At 41.3% G+C, this 20,339-nt stretch overlaps 1 protein-coding gene across 1 annotated transcript in view; it reads left to right on the top strand.

Annotated features, from left to right (window-relative positions):
• The window catches only part of SPON1 (spondin 1), a 316,619-nt gene that overhangs the window by 231,955 nt on the left and 64,325 nt on the right, over window positions 1-20,339 (top strand). Inside the window, exon 7 of the mRNA XM_073347696.1 lies at window positions 17,370-17,434. Within this exon, the coding sequence (XP_073203797.1) occupies window positions 17,370-17,434 (65 nt within the window). The remainder of the gene's footprint in view (window positions 1-17,369; window positions 17,435-20,339) is intronic.

Raw genomic sequence — 20,339 nt, 5'->3', positions numbered from 1 at the left:
TCACTGCGTGGGTGCACCGTCATCATTACTCTCTGGACTCCATCTCCATTCCCATCCACCTGGACTACCTTCTCCAACTTAAGCTATTGGGCCTCAGCCACTCATCCATCCAGGTCCATCTGATAGCGTTCAGTGCCTTCCTCTCCCTTGTGGACAGTTCCTCCATCTTCACTCACCCAACCATTGTTCACTTCCTTAAAGGCATGCTCAACACCTTTCTGCTGGTACAGAAACCTACCCCCTCTTGGGACCTGAACATCATCCTCTCTGTCCTCACTAAACCACCCTTTCAATCCCTTGTGACCTGCTCCCTCACCCACCTCTCCATGAACACGATCATCTTGGTGGCCATCACCTCAGTGCGGCACATTAGTGAGCTGTTAACTGTGATGGCTGAAGCCCCCCCTACACTTCTTCAATAAAGACAATCTCCCTGTGCCTGCACCCCAAGTTTCTCCCCAAGGTGGTCTCCCCGTTTCATTTCAACTAAAGATTCTGTTTTCCAATCTTCTGCCCCTTTCCCTCAGGGCAAAAAACATTGTATTCTCTCAACGTCTGCCAGGTACTGGTATTTTACCTTCAATGCACCCATGCCTTCTGTGCTTCACCCTGGCTCTTCCTCGCCATTGTGGAATGCTGAAGGGTCCAGGTCCTCTTCTCGCAACACATGTCTAAATGGATCTCCCGTTGCATTGTGGAATGCCACACCCTTTCTCACGTTCCCTCCCCGACCCCCAAAGTCACGTCTCACTCAGTGCAGGCTGAGGCTGGCACGTCAACCTACCACATGAACATGCCTTGACAGGGCATTTGCAAGGCAGCCACCTAGAACTCTGTCCACACCTTTATCACTCACTACACCATTGCCCCAGCTGCAGGGGCAGATGCGACTGTCAGCCAAGCCATCCTGCAACCTGTGACTTCACACGAGTTCCCGCGCCCACCTCCACGCTGAGCGCTGCTCACCACTCTCCCATGTCTGGAATCCATATAGGGACCATCACTCAAAGAAGAAGAGGAAGTTACTTACTGTAAAAATGCAAAGTGCTATTAACTAGTTCAGAAGACTTCAGGCAGCTCCACATTTAATTGCATATTTACTAGCCTTTTGCAAAATGATGTCCTACAGCAGGACATCACTCAGCAGTTCCACTTTGTGCAAATATTTTCCTTGTTTTTACCCAATAAATTGTCGCAACCTGGCGGGGGAAGGGTGTCAAGCTGCAAGTTTCATATGATTTTACATCATAGGCATGTAAAATCATGAATTTCACATGGTACCAATCCATCAATCACCTCGAGTTTGCTAGAAGGATAAAGTAGCTTAATGATTCTTTCAATTAACTGTGTCTAAGTTTATTAGTTAATGAAACTAGGGAGGTTTTGCAGCTCTAATTACTCAGTACTCTGAAGGTAGGGCAAATTATCTGTAGCTTTGCATAGTAAACTGGAAAACAACTCTAAGCTTTATTTTGAAAAACGTTATCACATTTTTAATAAACTGGTTTAGAGTATGGCATCAGGACTCCCCCTAGTGCAGAACGTATCAGCCTGCTACTTCCTCACAGCTAAAGGAGTAGTAGAATGGTGGAGACACGTGTTTAAAGTGCTGGATGTCCTGGTTTCAATCCCCAGGATGTCTGTATATATGCAGCAATGGCTAGTCACACAGACATGATTTTTATATAGAAGATAACATTGAATGTATGGTAAAATATTTGGAGTGGGGTTTTTTTTGTTTGTTTTAACACAGTTCTTGTGTAGAAACAGATTTCACCCTCTTGCTGGGGGAAAAAAGATGAAAAATATATTTGTAACCAAAGGAGAGAATACTGCATGCAGTCTTCCTGGTTTAAAAACCTAAATACAAACCTTCAGTGCTGCCCTCGAGCTCCAGAATCATCAGACAATATCAAAATAATAGGATTGTCTTCTAGAAGCATATAGGAGCACAAAAGAGACAAGCAAATCAATAGCAGCCACACTCACACCCTTTGCACGGTGAGTCACAGACAAACCTGTTACTGTGCCCCTGCCAGCTCTGGCAGCATGGAACGTTTGGAGGGCCCGTACTGACCTTCACTGCTTCATGGCATGGCAATGCATTTTATTGTACCATGATTATGGAGCTAAAATTTCAACAAAATGTGCACCCAATTTGAGACTATAACTGTAAACCATGGAGCTATATATACAATTGTACATGCCAATGCAAACTAATCATTAGGAATTAGCAAGATGTTCACTGTCACTGTACCCATTCTGAGCATGTCTTTCGCCCTAGATTTAGGCACACAAAATTTTCAAGTGTATCATTAGTAGTCAGTTCTACAGAATTGTACAGTTAAAAAGAAAGCATTTCTCTTACCTTCATCCTGACGTCACTGAAAAAAATTACAATATTTTCCTACCCTAACAATGGAATATTGTGGTGATTTGATATGAGTACAATAAGGTAAATGCTTCCTTTGAAAATGTAACCACTGTATGAGACTCTAATTTTAGAGCTGTTCTGGTCATAAAGTGATTATATGAATGCAACGCTCAGCAGCTTCACCTCACAAGGAGTTTTTAGGGAACTTTAATGACACTAAGAGCAAGAAAGACTTTTAAAATTAAAGTTTGCCTGAAAATACTATTGGGTGATGAACAAGATGGTAGGGTTTTTTCCCATCTCTGTATTCTGTGGGTAAAATAATGTCCTCTGGTACTTCACAGAGGACAGAATTTGGTACTATATATCTGTATCTGCTACTCAAACAGCTTGAAATGTCATGTTTTTTATTTTCTTGAAAGTAATCATGAGATGAAAAATGTTTGCATCACAGGTAAGAATACTATTGGACCCCTATTACTGCCACCAACTTTCCCCTGCTCCTACTGACTGCAGCCAGTATCAAGTTGGCACATCTTAATGGGTTTGCTTTGATTGAGTGCACCAAGATAAGATATTGTTTTGTTCCTGGCTTCCTCTCCTTGCAGAACTGAAAGTTTTCTTCCCTTTAAGGATGCACTACTGCAGTGACTTTACCTCAGAAGACTCCAGTGGTCTAATTAAACCATTGATTATTAAGAATGGAGAGAGGAAAACTGGATTAAAACAAAACAGTGAGCATACCAGATCTAGTCTGAAACCCTGGAAAGCCCATGTAGATTTTCAAAGGAGTGTAAAGCCCTAACTTTCCTCAAAACTGCCCCAGGCCTCTTTGAAAATCCCACCTAGGGCCAATATATTTACGGTGAATAAAAACAATACTAAGGAGTCCTTTCTCCCCTCTGTCTCTTTTGGCCTCTAAGCCAGTCAGATACCTCCTTTTGATCTTAGGTTTCCTTTCCTTGACCTCTCTCAGCCCTGTTACACCTTTCAGGTTTCTTCAATGTTCTAGGTTTATTACATACCAGCCCTTATTCCCAAAAGAGTGTTTCCTAGAGTCTGTCCCCAGATTAACTCAGTATTCAGTGCTGTGGCTAGAGGGTTTCAGTTCATTTTTCCTTATTTTGTCATTGCATCTCTCCCTTCCAACTAAGCATACCCCTACCCAAAGCTGTCTACCCATTATGGTGACCTTCATAGCCCTGCCTTGCCACATCAATTGTCTTTGTTAAGGGTGCACTACCAGCTCTTTCTGCTATTAAAGATGCAGAGTTTTTATAATTGTTTAATTCGTTCTTACCATTAATTCTACCAAATGGCAAGTATGAATCACGGATTTAACTGAACTGCCTCAGGACCTAGTGCAAGGTATCTGCCTTCCAAGCAATGGGAGATATGGATGCCAACCATACCAACAGCAGTATTAGAAATGACCTTATCCAACCTACCACAACAGGCCAGCCTATGTAGGGGAAAGATTGGAGTGCCAAGAAATAAAATAATAATTTCCATCTCTGTGGCCACTAGAGAACTGGGGTTTGCCCTCAGAGCTGTGAGCTGCCATCTTGTGCATAAATCAATGCCCTCAAGGAACTTTTCATGAAGGAACAGATAATGAAGCAAACTTTTCTAGATTAGTCACTTAGGCACTTAACGCAGGCTGGATCGTGCTTCCCTCCAGGCGAGGATCTCTGCGGCACTAATCCTCCCATTCTTGGACCTATCAGAGGCCTTTCAATGTATCTGTGGTGGGGAATGAAGGAAACTGGATAGGCCAAGGGAGACCAAAAATCATCCACTCCCTAGTGAGATCCTCAAGAATCCTCAGAAAAAGTAATAAAGCCCTGTACCGTATTACACTGTCTGCTGCGCCTCCTCGACATGCATCCTAGGAGCTGGTGCTGTCAGAATGAGTCCCTGATGGGGCAGTTGCAGTGTGATATACCCTAGCTTGCTGGGATCCACAGAAGGTTTAGGGCAAAGGTGATAAACCCAGCCCCTGTAATGGGGGCTGAGAGAGGATGCTCAGGAAGCTTCCTCCCCAAAATCCCTCCTCCCATAAGGTTTAATGTGGGTTGGGATGCTCTTGCGCACAAAATTCTAAGAGCCAACTAAGCACTGACCTAGCACGGAAAGCTAGGATCATGATGCTACATAGCCCTGGAGAAATATCACTATTGGGTGCCTGAAAACATAACCAACTTGTCTTGAAATTCATTGCAATAACTGAACGTTATGGGGGAGCTGGAGGAGGTTGGGTTTTTTTAATTCCCATTCTTCTGATTGAATAAAGCGTATTTCATAAATGGACCCCTGTTCAGTTCTTCAATCTTTAACCAAAATTATTCTGTCGTGGATTTTTTTTTTTGGCACCGTTTTTACAGTTCAGGGGAATGAAAGAGTTGTGATTGCCTTTGTGCAGCAGCTGACACACATTTGGAATATTTATGTTGTGCACGCTGACTGAAAACAACACTATTAAGCTGATTTGTCACAAAAGCTTTTAAGGCTTGGAAAAACCCTCCTGCTCATTGAACTTACAAGTGCAAGGCAGCCTTAATTAAAGTCACTTGCTCTTAATGGAAAAATATGTCCTCTCCTACCTCCAAGCTGCTGTGGTTGGCACACACACTAATGCCTAATAGAAATACCAGAAACAGCCGTAGCAAACATACATGCCGAACTTAAAGGGCCTTCTGCACATGGTCACCCTATCCTAGAATAGCCGTGTCCTCAGTCCCAGTTCATGGAAATAATGTCCCAGAACAATCTACCCTCCCCCTGTGGCTTTTCCTTAAGATGACTGCTGATCCTTCAATCTAGTTTTAACTGACTGGTTCATAGCATAGCCAGGGACGTCTTTGATGTTGTAATCTACACTGTTCTGCATCTGACTGAAGCAGTCAGGTAAAGCGGGCATAGCTAGCTGGATGTGAACCTACTAGGTGACTGGGAGTGGGTGAGGTCAGTTTTTTCATCTGATCGCATGAGGACAGTTTTGCCAGTATTTCTAATCTCTGAGGAACAGCTCGCTGCGCTGCCGTTGCCACTGATAGTTCATTCATGTGTTACAAATATGCCTATTGCACTGCCACCCTGCCCCAGAGCAATCTGGGCCAAATAATTCAAGGGTGGTGCACACATTGGTAAACTTGTATAAAGGGATTAAATTTACAGGTGGAGGTAGAAAATGGGGAAGTGTGGCAGATAGAGCACTACTAGCAGGAGGGTGCAAAAAATTACACTCACTTACATCAGTTTATTGACATGTAATTTACATTATCCTTTATAATGGTGCCCATTGTAATACCCAGCCTTTATTTTAGCCACATGGAACTTTAAGACACCACCTGTGTTCTGTATTCTTAAAGAGATGGGAAAGAAAAGCCAGCCTACCCGCAGCAAGACAGTCTACAAAGTATGAAGCAAGATACGCAACAGAATAGCAACCTGCAATCAGCAAAACATGAAGGGGAGCTCTCAGGAGATAAATACTTTCCTATTACGCTGATTGGTTCAGTAACTGAAAATGAGAACAGAAATATTTACAATGTACCTAGGAATCATTAACACAAGATACGGGGGGAGAAGGGTAGTTAGTGTGTAAGAACGAAATATCACTATCAGAAGATGCAGAGTCCTCATATATTGTATAATAGCTTACAGAAAATAAAATAGGGCACAAGATTTTCACTGTCACCATTAGCAACAATTCTGTTATTAATTTCAGCCCACATTGTTTTCCCAAAACATCCGCTTCATGGAAAGAAAACCTCAAGGGATAGTCATGGAGAAAGATATACCTGGAAGTGAATGTATAATTTGGGGATATGTAACAGCAGTAATTACGAAAATGCTTTTCCTTTTATGTCATCCTAGATAATATACAACACAAAACCATGATCACTCCAGAAATTATTCAAAACTGATTTTTTTATGGATTTTTAAAATGTACTGTGAACAGAGATCCATTCAACCAGTGCTTTAGCAGTTTTATAGCACTATTTCCATTTCTAAACAATGGCCTGGGATTGGGATCCAAGTATATCTGAGCTTCGGTTCTGCCCCTGGCTCACTGCACAGCCTGGGGCTAGTCACTTGGATCAACATTTTCTAACTTAGATGTCTGACATCATGCTGATGGGTTTAAAAAGTTTTGACCTTAATCGATCTATCTTTAAAACGTGGATCATACCTACTTCATTTGAAGGGGGGTGTGTGTTTGTGCGCGCACATGTTCTCTCTCTCTCTCTAAATATATAATAAATGCTAAGAATTATGGACCCAATTCAGGAAAGCTTCTTTATTCATCATAGAATTTAAACAGTTGTATACCTTTAAGCACCTGCCTAAATGCTGTCCTGAATAGAGACAGACAAAAGCACATGCTTACTACCTACTTTCTTGCATCAAGGCCTATTAGCATGTTAAACATTCAGAGCTGGGTTAGATTCTGATCCCTTTCTTCAGGGTTTTCAGTTCCACCCCCATGTATATGTATATATCCATCCATCATGCCATTCTGCTTCTGCAATTCCATGGAATTCCAAAGTCCACAAAACAAATACCTCAGTGTTTTGAGTTGAAAAAGTAGTTCATATAGTTTCTAAGATCAATCTGATTTTTTTTTTCTGGAAGAAAAGAAATGCAAAACGTATACATTAAAAATTGAGTTGTGGCGGGGAATAATTCAATCTCTCTATATATAACAGTTGTAAATATTGAATTCAATTCAAGTATATATGCACACCTCATTCATGGTGTGGTTTTATTATATGCCAGTTTTTAAAATGTCAGGGTATAAGAGCAGCTCCATCCTGAAAAATCACTGTCATATAAATTGAGATAAGAGCAAAGTAAAATTCAGTCCTGAAGTAAATCCACCAATTTAAATGGATTCACAACGGCTTACAATAGCTCTGAATTGGTCCTAGTGGATTTTAAAATAATATGTATGAAGAGAAACGATCTCAGCAATGATGTATAGTAAACCATTAGCAATGGTCTCCTATTTTTGTCATTTTTAAAGAAAAATCTTTTGTGACATGAAAGAACTTAACCCTAGGGTATAAATGCTCTCCTCTGTATAATGTATAAAAGCCGCTTCCTGTAACTTAGAGTCCAAGCTCTTATAAAGAAAAATGTCTGCATACAAAAATAAACTGCATCCTAGAATTGAGGCTTGAAGTAATTGGGGCAGCACCTTTAGCAACACCCACAGGGAAACATATGCGCTATGCACTATAAGAGGTAATACGTTACTATCGTGCAGGGCTAACATAATATTTATGTTAATGGCTGTGATGATCTTCTGATGTGCCTAATGTGACCCAGAAATTCTCCGAAACCTCAGCAGACTCAGGCAAAGCTGACTACTTATGCAATTAATGAAACCTGCCTTCTCTCCAAAATACAGAGTGCACTACTAGATCTCACATGCACAGTTATTATAAGTTAATGTGTATGTCAAGATAAACTTGTAAGCAAAAACAAAGATTGGGAAGTTTGGGGGAATAAAAAGTAATTAGTAGCTACAACCTACTGCCGTATACAGTCTCAAAAATCTGAATTAACAACTTCCTTCTATTCAGAAATCTGAGCAAATTTCAGGAGAGTCGTGTATGTGGATGTTCTCATTTTGTTCAAAAAATGACATCTAACTGAACTGGGGAAAACATGTTTTTATTTCCAGCACACTACACATAGATTTTCTCAACCAAAGCGCCTTGTTCAACTTCCATTAAGATCAATAGAAACCCTTGTGGAACAATCAGTAGTTAGTTAATTTTGCATTAGTTCATGGTTCAGAGAAAGGTCTGTTTTTTCTAGATACTTACAAAAATCATACCACTTTATCCTCCTGCCTCTTTGCACATGCACATTTTCTTTTCTAATCTATGAAACATGAATGCTTCCTGGCACAGCTTCTGTCACAGTTGCATACTCTGTACATGCATTGTGAGCATCTAAACTTGTATTCAAAGTAATGTCATCAAACAAAAAATGTTCATTAACTCAAGAAAATTGTTCATGGACAGTTGACATAGGCTTTTCACAGATCAAGATAGTGATTTGTGTTTGTGTGTGGGGACGGGTGATTTTGTGTATCCTTATAGTGAAATCTTTGTGTCCTGATCTCTTCTTAGATTAGGGTACCATCATCTATCTACCTTACCGTCCATCGCCCATCCAGATATTGATAACATCCTTGTCACCATAGTATCTGAATCTTCTACAAGTGCAACAACACAGTGTTGATTTCTTTGCTTCCTTCCCTCTCACCACTACCACCTTCCTCAGAGGCTTGTGGGGAGAAAGAATGGTCTTGTGGTGAAGGCACTGCCCTGGGATGTAGACATTTGGGTTCAGTTCTTCTCTTTGGCACAAGTAGAGCTATGCATCTAGGTGACTTTTTGGTTTGCTGGCAATTCTGAATGAATGAATAAATAAATCAATAAGAATTGGGTCAACCCAAAAGCAGTTCTTTTAAAAAAAATCTTTGGCAAATGTTTTTTGTGGGGCGTGGGTTATTTTGATTTTTCAGCACTTTAATTTTTTTTTTAAATTAAATTGAAGGAAATGTCAAATTGAAGAGTTGTTATGAAAAATCTACAAGTTAATGCTATGTTAGTTTTGTTTTGTTTTGTTAAAAAAAAACCACCACTTGTGGGGATGAACAAAACCATCCGATGAAACTAACACACATTCATGAAATAATATTTACAAACTCATGGATGATAGGAGAGATCCTGGAAGACTGGAGAAGGGCTAATGTAATGCCCATCTTTAAAAAGTGTGGGGAAGGAGGAGCTGGGAAACTTTAGATCAGTTAGCCTGACTTTAATACCTGGGAAGCTACTAGAGTAATGTATAAAACATTCCGTTTCCGAATGCCTGGAGGATGAAGGAGTAATCACTAGCAGCCAGCATGGATTTGTCAAGAAGAAATCACACCAAACCAGCTTAATTTCCTTCTTTGACAGGGTAACAGATTTGGTGGATAGGGGGAATGCCGTGGACATAATATACCTGGACTTCAGCAAGGCTTTTGACACACTCCCACATGACATTCTGATAAGTAAGCTGGAGAAATGTGGGCTCGACAGAACTACCATTAAGTGGATACAGAATTGTAAGAGAACCACAAACAATGAGTAACTATTAATGGAATGAAGTCAGATTGGAGGGAGGTCTCGAGTGGGGTTCCCCAGGAATCTGTTCTGGGTCCAGTGTTGTTTAACATCTTTATTTGTGACCTGCTATAGAGAGCATGCTGGTCAAGTCTGTAGATGACACAAAGCTGGGGGTTGCCAGTACTTTTGGAGGATAGAGCTAAATTCAGAGGGATCTTCATAAATTGGAGAACTAGGCTATAGACAACATGAAATTCAGCAAGGACCAATGTAAGGTGCTGCACTTAAGGAAGAAAAACCAAATACAAAAGTACAGAATCGGGGGGGAAACTGGCTTAGCAGCAGCACTGCTGAGAAGGATCTGGGAGTTGTGGTGGATCACAACCTTAACATGAGTCAGCAATGCAGTGCTGTTGGGGAAAAAAAGCAAATGCAATTTTAGGTTGCATTAACAGAGACATAGCATGTAAGTCACAGGAGATGATAGTACTGCTGTACCTGGCACTGGTTAGGCCTTAACTGGAGTACTGTGTCTGATTTTTGTCACCAATGTATAGAAAGGTTGTAGAGAAATTGAAAAGTATCCAGAGGCAAGCGACAAAGATGATTAAAGGGATGGAATGCAAGCCACATGAGCAAAGGCTGCAGGAACTGTGTATGTTTAGTTTGGAAAAGAGGAGATTAAGGGGGGGGAAATGACAGCAGTCTTCAGGTACTTGTAAGGCTGCCACAAAAAGATGGAGGAAATTTGTTCTCTTTTTGCCACAGAGGACAGGACAAGAAACAATGGGTTCAAACTACAGGATAGGAGATTTAGATGGAGTCTCAGGAAAAACTTGTTAACTGTAATAACAGTATCCCAGCTGAACAGACTGCCTAGGGAGGTTGTGGAAGCTTCTTTACTGGAGGTTTTCAAAAGGAGGCTGGCTAGCCATTTATCTTGGATGGTTTGACACAACAAATCCTGCATCTTGGCAGGGGGTTAGACTAGATGACATTTGTGGTCCCTACTAACGCAATGGTTCTATGAAACATGTTGGTGTTGCTGAATCTGCATTTTTCATCAAAAAAGTTTTAGCTGAAAAATTTCACCCAGCTTTACCACTTATGTGACCTTTGGTAACTCACTCAGTTTCTCTGTGCCCCATTGTAAAATGGGGTGATATTGCTTATCTGCCTCATAGGAGTGTTGCAAGAATAAGTTCATTAATGTCTGAGAGGTGCTCAGATACTATGGCAATAGGTACTATAGCAATAGATAGAAATCCTGTATTTTAAACCAATAAAACAAATCCCAACCAACTGCTGTCTGAAACCAGTAAAATGAAACCTTGGCTCAAAACATATTTATTCAATCTGACTGGATTATTTGGCTCTCTGCTAAAGTGTTTTGTCACTTGTTTAGTTGAACTAAATCCAATAGTATTATTTATCATCAAGTACTAAGAATTCTACATAGTACAATAAAATGTTATAGTGTATATTACATATTATAAAAGCAGTATTAAAACTTTGCTTCATAAAAGCAGTACTTTTCAATACTGAACCAGATACAGATCATGGCAAGTATTAAAAAGCAGCAGGAGCATATGAGAAAGTTTGTAGAGTTTGCCAGATCCTACTAATCTCGCCTTTGATTCAGTAGGATACTAATGGAAGACTTAAAAATTTTGCTACAAGCTTCCATTACATTTTTAACTGACATTACTCTTTAAACAAGTTGCTTTAAATTCCATTGGAGTACTAGTTAAATTGGTTGTGCAATACTTTAAATCAAACTATATTCTGAATGCTACTCTAGTGAGATATGCCCCAATTCTTCATGATCCAGGAAATTTTCTGAATCCTTTTGTAATGTACATGATAAACTGATTTAGTTCAATGGTTGATTCATAGTACGGGATTAATGTATGGTGTCCTGCTTCAACTCGGGTACCCTGGTACACTCCCAGCGGCCAGGCCCATCTCTCTCAACAGGTAGAGGAGACTCTATCTGCTCCTGGCCCACTGCCCTCTTATAAGGGCCAACTGAACCCTGATTGGGGTGTGGCCACAGGTGAGCCTACTTCCCCAATCAGCCTGGGAACTGCTTGCTCCCAGCCACAGCCCTCTCCTGGGCTGTTTTAAGCCCTTTAAGGCTGGAACAGGTGACCACCCCACTACAGTATCCTTCATCATTTGTGAATTGCAAGAACAAACAGATGTAATACAAGTTATTAATTCTTAAAAAATAAATATATATATATATATATATATAATGGATTCTATATCGGAGTGGAAGCATAATGTTATAAAATTCTGCTTTAAAGCTTTCTTTTAGGAGGCTATTTTGATGGGGAAAAGTTGTTGCATGTAAAAATCCAGAATAACTGAAGTCAGTATAAAGACTCCCATTGACTGCAGAGGGCTTTGGATCAGGCCCTAAGAGTATGATGAAGAGATAATTTCGGCAGATCAAGAAACTGAACTCCTGTTTAGACAAAGAACATGCACAGCATCACCAGTGCAGATTTCCTTGCCCCATTACTGTGTCTCTAGGGTGAAAGGATATTTCAGTTTCCTTCCCCAGTACTTCCTCCTACTGAGACTAACAACTGTGCTAATTAGCAGTTATTTATGTAAAAACTGTACCTGATTGTAGAGAACTGACAAACAGAAAAAATGGCTTTATCTGGCAGATGCATTGTTCACTATGAATTCTGAAAACATCACTATGACTTTAGTCAACATACTGTAGTATAATTTGTAAATGTGCTACAGTATAAAGTATTATAAATCATTATATCTAAACCACTCTTGTCAACTTAAATTAACTGCATAGATTTTGTGATGCAGTAATAGTTTATGTTCATTTAATTGCTAATTTGTAAAATGTGGTGATCCTCTGTGAGCCCCCTAGTCATGAATATAAATGACATAAGCCCTGATTCCAGAAGGCATCTCTATTCAGAACAGTCCTGAAGCATGTAAATAGGGATGGACTTAAGTGCATGCTTATGGCTTTCCTGAATCTGAGCCATAGGACCTGATCCAAAGCCCACTGATCTGATCCAAAGTGAGGTTCTCCAGTACTTTATTTTGGCCCTGATTCAACAAGGTACTTAAACACAAGACTTAAATTTAAGCACGAGTAGTTCCATTGACTTCAATGCTTAAGATGGAGGCGATACTTAAGTACCTTGCTGAACTGAGGTCTAAAGAACCCAAGAAAATTAAATTACAAAATGTGTGATTCCTATAAGGGGAAGAAAGTCACCTAAAAGCAAGTACACACAGAGGAAAAGTTAATAAGGTATCTGTAACAACTGACAGAGAGATGCTGATTCACATTCTTGTATCTCCCACATGCTCAGAAGGGTGAGATAAGGTTTTCTTCCTCTTCTTTTATAGGCTTAGCCTGAAGGATTTCCAGAAGCTCCATAAAAAATGTTTGGTGCCAATTTCTTTTTTTTCACTTGCGGATGGTGTTGCATTTTGTGTGTCTGCAATTTTGCAGAATATCTGGGTTTCTGTAAGTGTAAAAATCTAGCAGTTTCAGTAGTTAGTCATTACCTCCTATTCAAACTTCTGCATTATTGCTAGACAACAAGCATCATAGATGATCAAACTTACTGGTTTTCTCCACATTTTGACATGAATTTGGGGTCTTGCAAGACTGTAAAAATCAAAGCAAAACGTTGAGGGTAGAAAGGGCAGGAAGAAAAGTGGGCAAATGATGCAAAATGAACCCAAGGGAAATGTTTGCCAGAACATATTGAAATCAAATATAGACAGTATTTTCAACTCTAGGAAAGTCTTTGCACTTGGATAATACAGAGCCACATACTAGACATTGGAGTGGAAAAATTCTACTTTGGACTGACAACTCTTTGTATTATTCATTTGTGGGTTTAATCTCAGACATTTTATATTCTCATAAGAGAATTTGAAAGGTATCCCTCAAATTTCCACCCTACACAGAAGGAGAAGTAGACAGGCAAAGATGTATACTACACCATGGACATGTGTACACACAACCCACTGGTGCGCGTGTGTTAGAGTTGCCCTCTGTGCCCAGTCCAGAGAGGATGTGAGTCTGTTACAGCCCCTAACAAGAGAGCCTAGATCTTCAGCTCATATTTTAGAGACTGGTGCTCTAGAAGGCCATGGTTCAATCCCTGGTATGTTAACCAAGATGGCTGAATCACATGGACTAAGGAAGTTCCTCCCTTTTTTAAAGATCGTCACTCTGATTATATTTGTATACTGGAGATGTTACATTTAAGGTTGTGTATGATTTCAGATTACAGAAAGAGAAAATGTAACAACATTCTACAAAAGTCTTTTTTTTTTTTTCAATCTTATCCTCTGGTAAAAACTAGCTCCTGGCTAGCTCTTTGCGTATAGAATCTCTGTCAAAGGGAGGTTTAAAAACAACAACAACAAAAATCACCAGAAAAATTTAATTAAAAAATTAGTCACTTAAAAATTGTGCAACTTCTGAAAAATCAGTAGTATCTCTGATGTGCACTACTTTAACCCTGATATGATTTGCAGTCATTATTTAAAAATTAAATCTAGCAAATAATTGTTGCACAGTCTCAATCTGAACCAGTAGGGATGCCTTTAGTTTATATTATAGTCTAGTCCCATTTAATTGGAGGTGGGTTAATTTGTATCTGGATTTCAAACCCTTCAAACTGTTGGATTCTGGAGTCTTCGGCTCTGGATATTGATTCATTGTAAAGAGGGGTCTTGGCTATGAAATTCAAATCCCAGATTGGATTCCAGCCTACCCCAGAAGTAAAGCAGTGTTTGAATCCAAGCCTTTTGGGTCAGGTGTCTCTCTCTCTCTCTCTCTCTCTCTCTGTGAATAATGAACTACTATTGACATTACATTTTGAAGCATTATTCATTCTTAGTGTGCTGTACTATGTACATTTACAATGCAAGTGCCACAAGCGCTTGCTTATATAAGTGACTTGAAGTAGCTATGATTTCTGGGTAAACAGTGCATCGTTTTGAAAGTGCAAATATGTATATTTAACTAATAACAATCAGACTCCCTTTGGTATATGTAATATGTGTCTAAATCAGTGGTTCCCAAACTTGTTCCGCTGCTTGTGCAGGGAAAGCCCCTGGCAGGGTGGGCCGGTTTGTTTACCTGCCGCGTGCGCAGGTTTGGCCGATCGCGGCTCCCAGTGGCCGCGGTTCACTGCTCCAGGCCAATGGGAGCTGCTGGAAGCGGCGCGGACTGAGGGATGTACTGGCCGCCGCTTCCAGCAGCTCCTATTGGCCTGGAGCAGCGAACCGCGGCTACTGAGAGCTGCGAACGGCCGAACCTGCGCACACAGCTGGTAAACAAACCGGCGCAGCCTGCCAGGGGCTTTCCCTGAACAAGCGGCAGAACAAGTTTGGGAACCACTGGTCTAAATCATTTTAAATGCAAATGTGTTCTAAAGAATATAAATTAAAACACACATATTTAAAAAGTGCTAGGATGTTGAACCAAACAGCCAAAAGCAAAGGAAATTTAGAATTAAGAGAGATTCCATCCTCAGTGCCCAATATACACACGTACACAGAGAGAGGCGGTGAGTCTCTGCCAGATATTTAACTCTCCTGGTTTGATCAGTTTTTGCTCTTCGTTTCTTATCCTTAAATACTTTCAGGGGAATACTGTCTACCCTATTTCTGAAGGCACTTGGGACCCAGGATGCAGTGGAAGCAGTGTGGTTATTCTGGGTGCATTTGGGATCAGGCTGTATGCCCTGCATAAAGCAGAGCACAGCTCAGTTCTACCCCAATATGACAGTAGTTTTGGAAGGTGGAGTGGGGAATGAGCAAGGTTAGGGCTGGTGGATCAGACTGCTGCAGCCATGTGGTCTTCTGCAGATCTCAGATTTCCCTGCTACACAATGCACACGGTGTGCTGTGCATGATTGTTCCCCTTTCCAGCACAATATTCCTTATACTAATCCCACTAATAATCTGACAGTCATTATCTTTTGATATTTATTTAAACACATAACGCTAGATCTTCAGTTGGTGTACATGAGTATTGCTCCATTGAGTGTAATGCAGCTATGCCAACAGACACCAGCTCAGAGTCTGGCCGATGTCTGTTCCAAAGCAGCAAATTATCCTTCCATAAAGTAAATGGATTAGTCCAAGCTGCTCTCTCAGGATGAGGAAGAGGTCATGTTGAGGATGAGCACCTGGGGCTGAACAGCTTCCATGTTCCAGATAAGCCGCATCAGTGCTGTAATTGCTTTGCTTTAGTAAAAAGAGGGAGACTGAGAATAATGACAGCGGTAGAAATGACCAGTGAAAATTGATTTCCCTAAACTGGGGCATATATGGATTAGAGATAGCCTGGGGTATCAGTGCCATTGCTTTCAAGCAGGAAATGGCAAGATTATCACTAAAATGAAAGGACCACTCTGTTGGAACTGCCAATTACCAGTAATGTATGGGCGGGTTTTTTAGTTTAATTGGGAAGTATTTTAAAAGGCTGCAGAAATCATGAGCATGAGTTGTGAACTTCATATTTTCTTGAACAATTTACTGACAGGAATCCTGGGGGAGTTGGGAAAGGCTCTAAGAAACATTTGATAGATGTTCTCTGTGCACCAGAGCCTCATTAAAACAGTCTCCTGTTTTTGTTCTGGGTTTATTACACTACATATAAATTTAAAAACTGCTGATGCAGGAATTCTTATAGGCTTTAGAAAAATAATCTTTGTATGGTGCTTAATCACAGTCTGGGTTTCCACAGGTGTGTTATATACTGCACCACTTTTTTATGAGTTTGTGTGGGTGAGGGAGAAGTGGGGTAAAACCGCTATCAGTAGTTGTATTTAAATATTTACAGGCGATCAAGGTGCATCCATTGATTGTTTACATAATACTGAATCCTTCTAGATAAGGAAGTTTTATTAATGCTGTTTCTGCCATTAATAATAACCATCTTTGTGGTGTTTCTGATTGACTAGGGCAAATTTCCAATGCAAGGCTCTGTGTCTCATTTCTGCCCTCCTCAGTGAGTGCCACTTTGAAAACATTCCCCTCAACTCAGGAGTTGCTATTCCCATTCTCCTTCCCCAAGTGCTGTTGTGTCCAGTGCTAAACCTTACAAATAGCACCATTCCTGTTATTGTTCCTCAGCAAGGGTCAGGTGTGCCTGTACTCACATAGGACTGCACAAAACTGTAACAGAATCCACCAGAGATGTGCAGTTTGGGCAGTATTCTGGCTGTCTCCTCTTTTCCCTTCAAGGTGGCAGGAGTGGCTGTATTTTGGAATGGCGAGGAGATCTGTGTGAACTACCGAGCACTGTTGTGTGGATTTTGGTCTCTGTGCTCTTCCTAAGTTGCCCACACTTTTAGCAGAACAGCTCTTGTCTATGCCATGCTGCTACTGGCCTTGTCCATGCCATTTGAACATCCATTGCCCTCCACAGTTTGTTCTAACTATGGAGGGAAGCATAACTATAACCCAGAGCAGCAGTAACTTACGATGCATTTTGCATCATAAACTCTACCACTCTTAAAGGGAAATGTGATGAACTGCACTATTCTGCTTTCTGCTCCCCACCCTCTTCGTTGAATTCAGCTCCTGCAGAAGAGGGAGAGGCAGCAATGCAGTGATGGTAAGGGAAGGTTTTCTTCTCTGGGTTCATGTAAGCTCCTCTCTGCACCACATTGAGCAGGGCAATACATCCCCCAAGCAGCAGGGAAAGCGAGGGGATGTCTTCATCAGAATTCTGAGGTGCATTTAGAATCCATGTGCCTCCTCGATTTGCTATGAATCATTGCAGAATGTTACTCCCATAATAAAGTTGTCCCAATCACTGTTTTATATTTTGTTATCTTCTTTTACAGAGCGATGAGGTTTTAACTGTCATCAAGGCGAAAGCACAGTGGCCTGCCTGGCAACCGCTAAACGTGTAAGTTGGTAGAGAATGGAGCCTCCCAGTAGACTCCTGTTCAATATCATCTAACAGAGTGCTCTAAACTTATTGCCTTACACAATGGTTTGCTCTCGCAAAGAAACAATATAAAAGTACTGTTGATAGATGAGTTTGTCTTATGCTTTGGTATTCTGCCAAAAAGTGCCTTTTTATTATTATTATTTGCAGTATGGCGCTTACTAACTAAATCAAGGAAAGAGAAAAAGCAGATAGTTTCATTGAGTTTTTGCCTATACTAAACAATGGAGTTCATTCAGTGTTTGCATGAATATATTAGATACTTGTGTCTGGCTGTCTGGAGTGGCTCACAAACGTGAATGCCACCCTCAGGACAGACTGTTACAAACCAGGGCTCTCAGGTCCAGAAGTCGGCCAGTTCCATCACCGTGGTCTCTGTGGCAGGGGAGTGACTGGATACTTGGTCAAAACTTACGAGCAAAGCTCTCAGTTCCTGACCTGGGGCTTTCCTTTTAGAGGATATTCCCCTCTCCTTGCCTAACTGTTCAAGGTCTTTTGTGTCAAGATCATCATATGACCATGGTTCACCCATTGGGGCTAATCTTTAACCTTTAAAACTCTTAATATCACATTTAAACTTTTAACAGCGTTGGGTTATGATTAAGGCTATGCTTTAGTCATGGGTATTTTTATTAAAAGTCATGTACAGGTCATGGGCAGTAAACAAAAATTCATGGCCTGTGTCCTGTCCGTGACTTGTTCTATATAACCCTGACTGAATCTTGGGTGCTCTGTTGGCGGGGGGGGGCAGTGGCACATGGCCTAGGACCCCCACAGCTGCTGTGGGGAGGCAGTTGGTGGCATGCGGCCCAGGACCCTCACTGCTGCTGGAAGGTGTGGGGGGGTTGGCAGGGCTGGCAGGCTCCCTGCCTGGCTCCACGCAGCTCCCTGGAAGCGGTGACATGTCCCTTGTCTCCTAGGCGAAAGCATAGGCGCCAACTTCTGCTGGTGCCAGTGGGTGCTCGACCCTTCTCTGTCCCCAGCCCTGCCCCGACTCCACCCCTGCCTCGCCCACTCCTGCCTCTGCCCCGCCCCCATTCCAACCCCTTCCTCAAAGCCCCGCCCCCGCCCCACCTCTTCCCCGCTTCCTCCCCTGAGTGTGCACCCCTTCCACTCCTCTTCCCTCCCTCCTGGAGCTTGTTACACTCTGAAACAGGTGCACTGGCTGCTGCAGAAGTCTCTTGACTTCCATGACAGACTCATAGCCTTACTTATGAACTATCCAATTGACCTGTGGCATGTGAATCTTGCTAAGACTATGCCAATGTCAGGCGGTCTGGAGTGGCTCACCAACATGGGTGCCAACTTCACGGCACAAACCTCAAATTGGTTGTGTTTTTTATAATTAGATTTCATCAACCAAGTATCCAGTGTGAACTTTTCAACCACTATAACAGTCTTAACATGGAGTCACAGGAAGTTTCCTTGGGCACTCCAGTCTATTTTGTCACCCAGGCAAGACTGCTTTTGTGAGAGATGGTTCCTTACACCAAAAATCACAACAATATTCAAGTTACTCCCAGTCCCAAAGGACTTACTCAAGTCCATTATACTTTAGATCTCTCACTAAAGATACTTGTAACCAATCTAATAATAAACTAACTACAGATTTATTAACTAAGAACAGAAACAAGAGAGTGATTTACAAGATTCAAGCAGGTAAACGTACACACACAAGTTACAGTCTTGGGTTTCAAAAGCTAATAGGCACTGCTGTAATATGCAAGCTCTATATGTCCTTTGGCTACCTCGACCTAAATACTTTGGGAATCTCTGGCTTATGCTTAGACATATTGCTCTGTACAAATTACAAGCAGCATAGTGATACAGTTCCTTCTCAACAAGTATTTTATTCCCTTCCCCCAGAGTTCAAACTGTGATGGGATGTGTCCACCTGCATATCTCTCTTCTTGGGTGTGGTGGAATCAATCAACAAAGTCCTTTGTCCACTAATATTCCAGAGTGGTTTCTCTGGTGTGTATAGGCCTTATGTTGGGAAGAAGATGACACCTCTTGTGGTAAACTAGCATTTCACAGGTTTCAGAGTAACAGCCGTGTTAGTCTGTATTCGCAAAAAGAAAAGGAGTACTTGTGGCACCTTAGAGACTAACCAATTTATTTGAGCATGAGCTTTCGTGAGCTACAGCTCACTTCATCGGATGCATACCGTGGAAACTGCAGCAGACTTTATATACACACAGAGATCATGAAACAATACCTCCTCCCACCCCACTGTCCTGCTGGTAATAGCTTATCTAAAGTGATCATCAAGTTGGGCCATTTCCAGCACAAATCCAGGTTTTCTCACCCTCCATCCTGCTATGGGATGGGCTATTACCAGCAGGAGAGTGAGTTTGTGGGGGGGGGGGGGGTGGAGGGTGAGAAAACCTGGATTTGTGCTGGAAATGGCCCAACTTGATGATCACTTTAGATAAGCTATTACCAGCAGGACAGTGGGGTGGGAGGAGGTATTGTTTCATGATCTCTGTGTGTATATAAAGTCTGCTGCAGTTTCCACGGTATGCATCCGATGAAGTGAGCTGTAGCTCACGAAAGCTCATGCTCAAATAAATTGGTTAGTCTCTAAGGTGCCACAAGTACTCCTTTAGCATTTCACACTTGGTAATGCTTCTCTCCTGACTGGGGGAGTTTTACAATCTTAGTAAACATTTTCATAGTTACAGAGCAAACACTTCAATATTACCTTAAACATGGGATACAGATACTGTATGTAAGATTAATACATGCAGCACCCTACAAGCATTTCATTAAGTCTAAACAGTAAATACATTCTTATAATGCTACTATCTATTTTAACAATATTAACACACAGGCAGGCCAGTCTTTCCCAGCTGTGCATTTT

This window comes from Lepidochelys kempii, chromosome 6 (genome assembly GCF_965140285.1).
Source record: "Lepidochelys kempii isolate rLepKem1 chromosome 6, rLepKem1.hap1, whole genome shotgun sequence".
Classification (NCBI taxonomy): domain Eukaryota; kingdom Metazoa; phylum Chordata; order Testudines; family Cheloniidae; genus Lepidochelys; species Lepidochelys kempii.
This window is presented reverse-complemented; position numbering and strand designations above follow the sequence as displayed.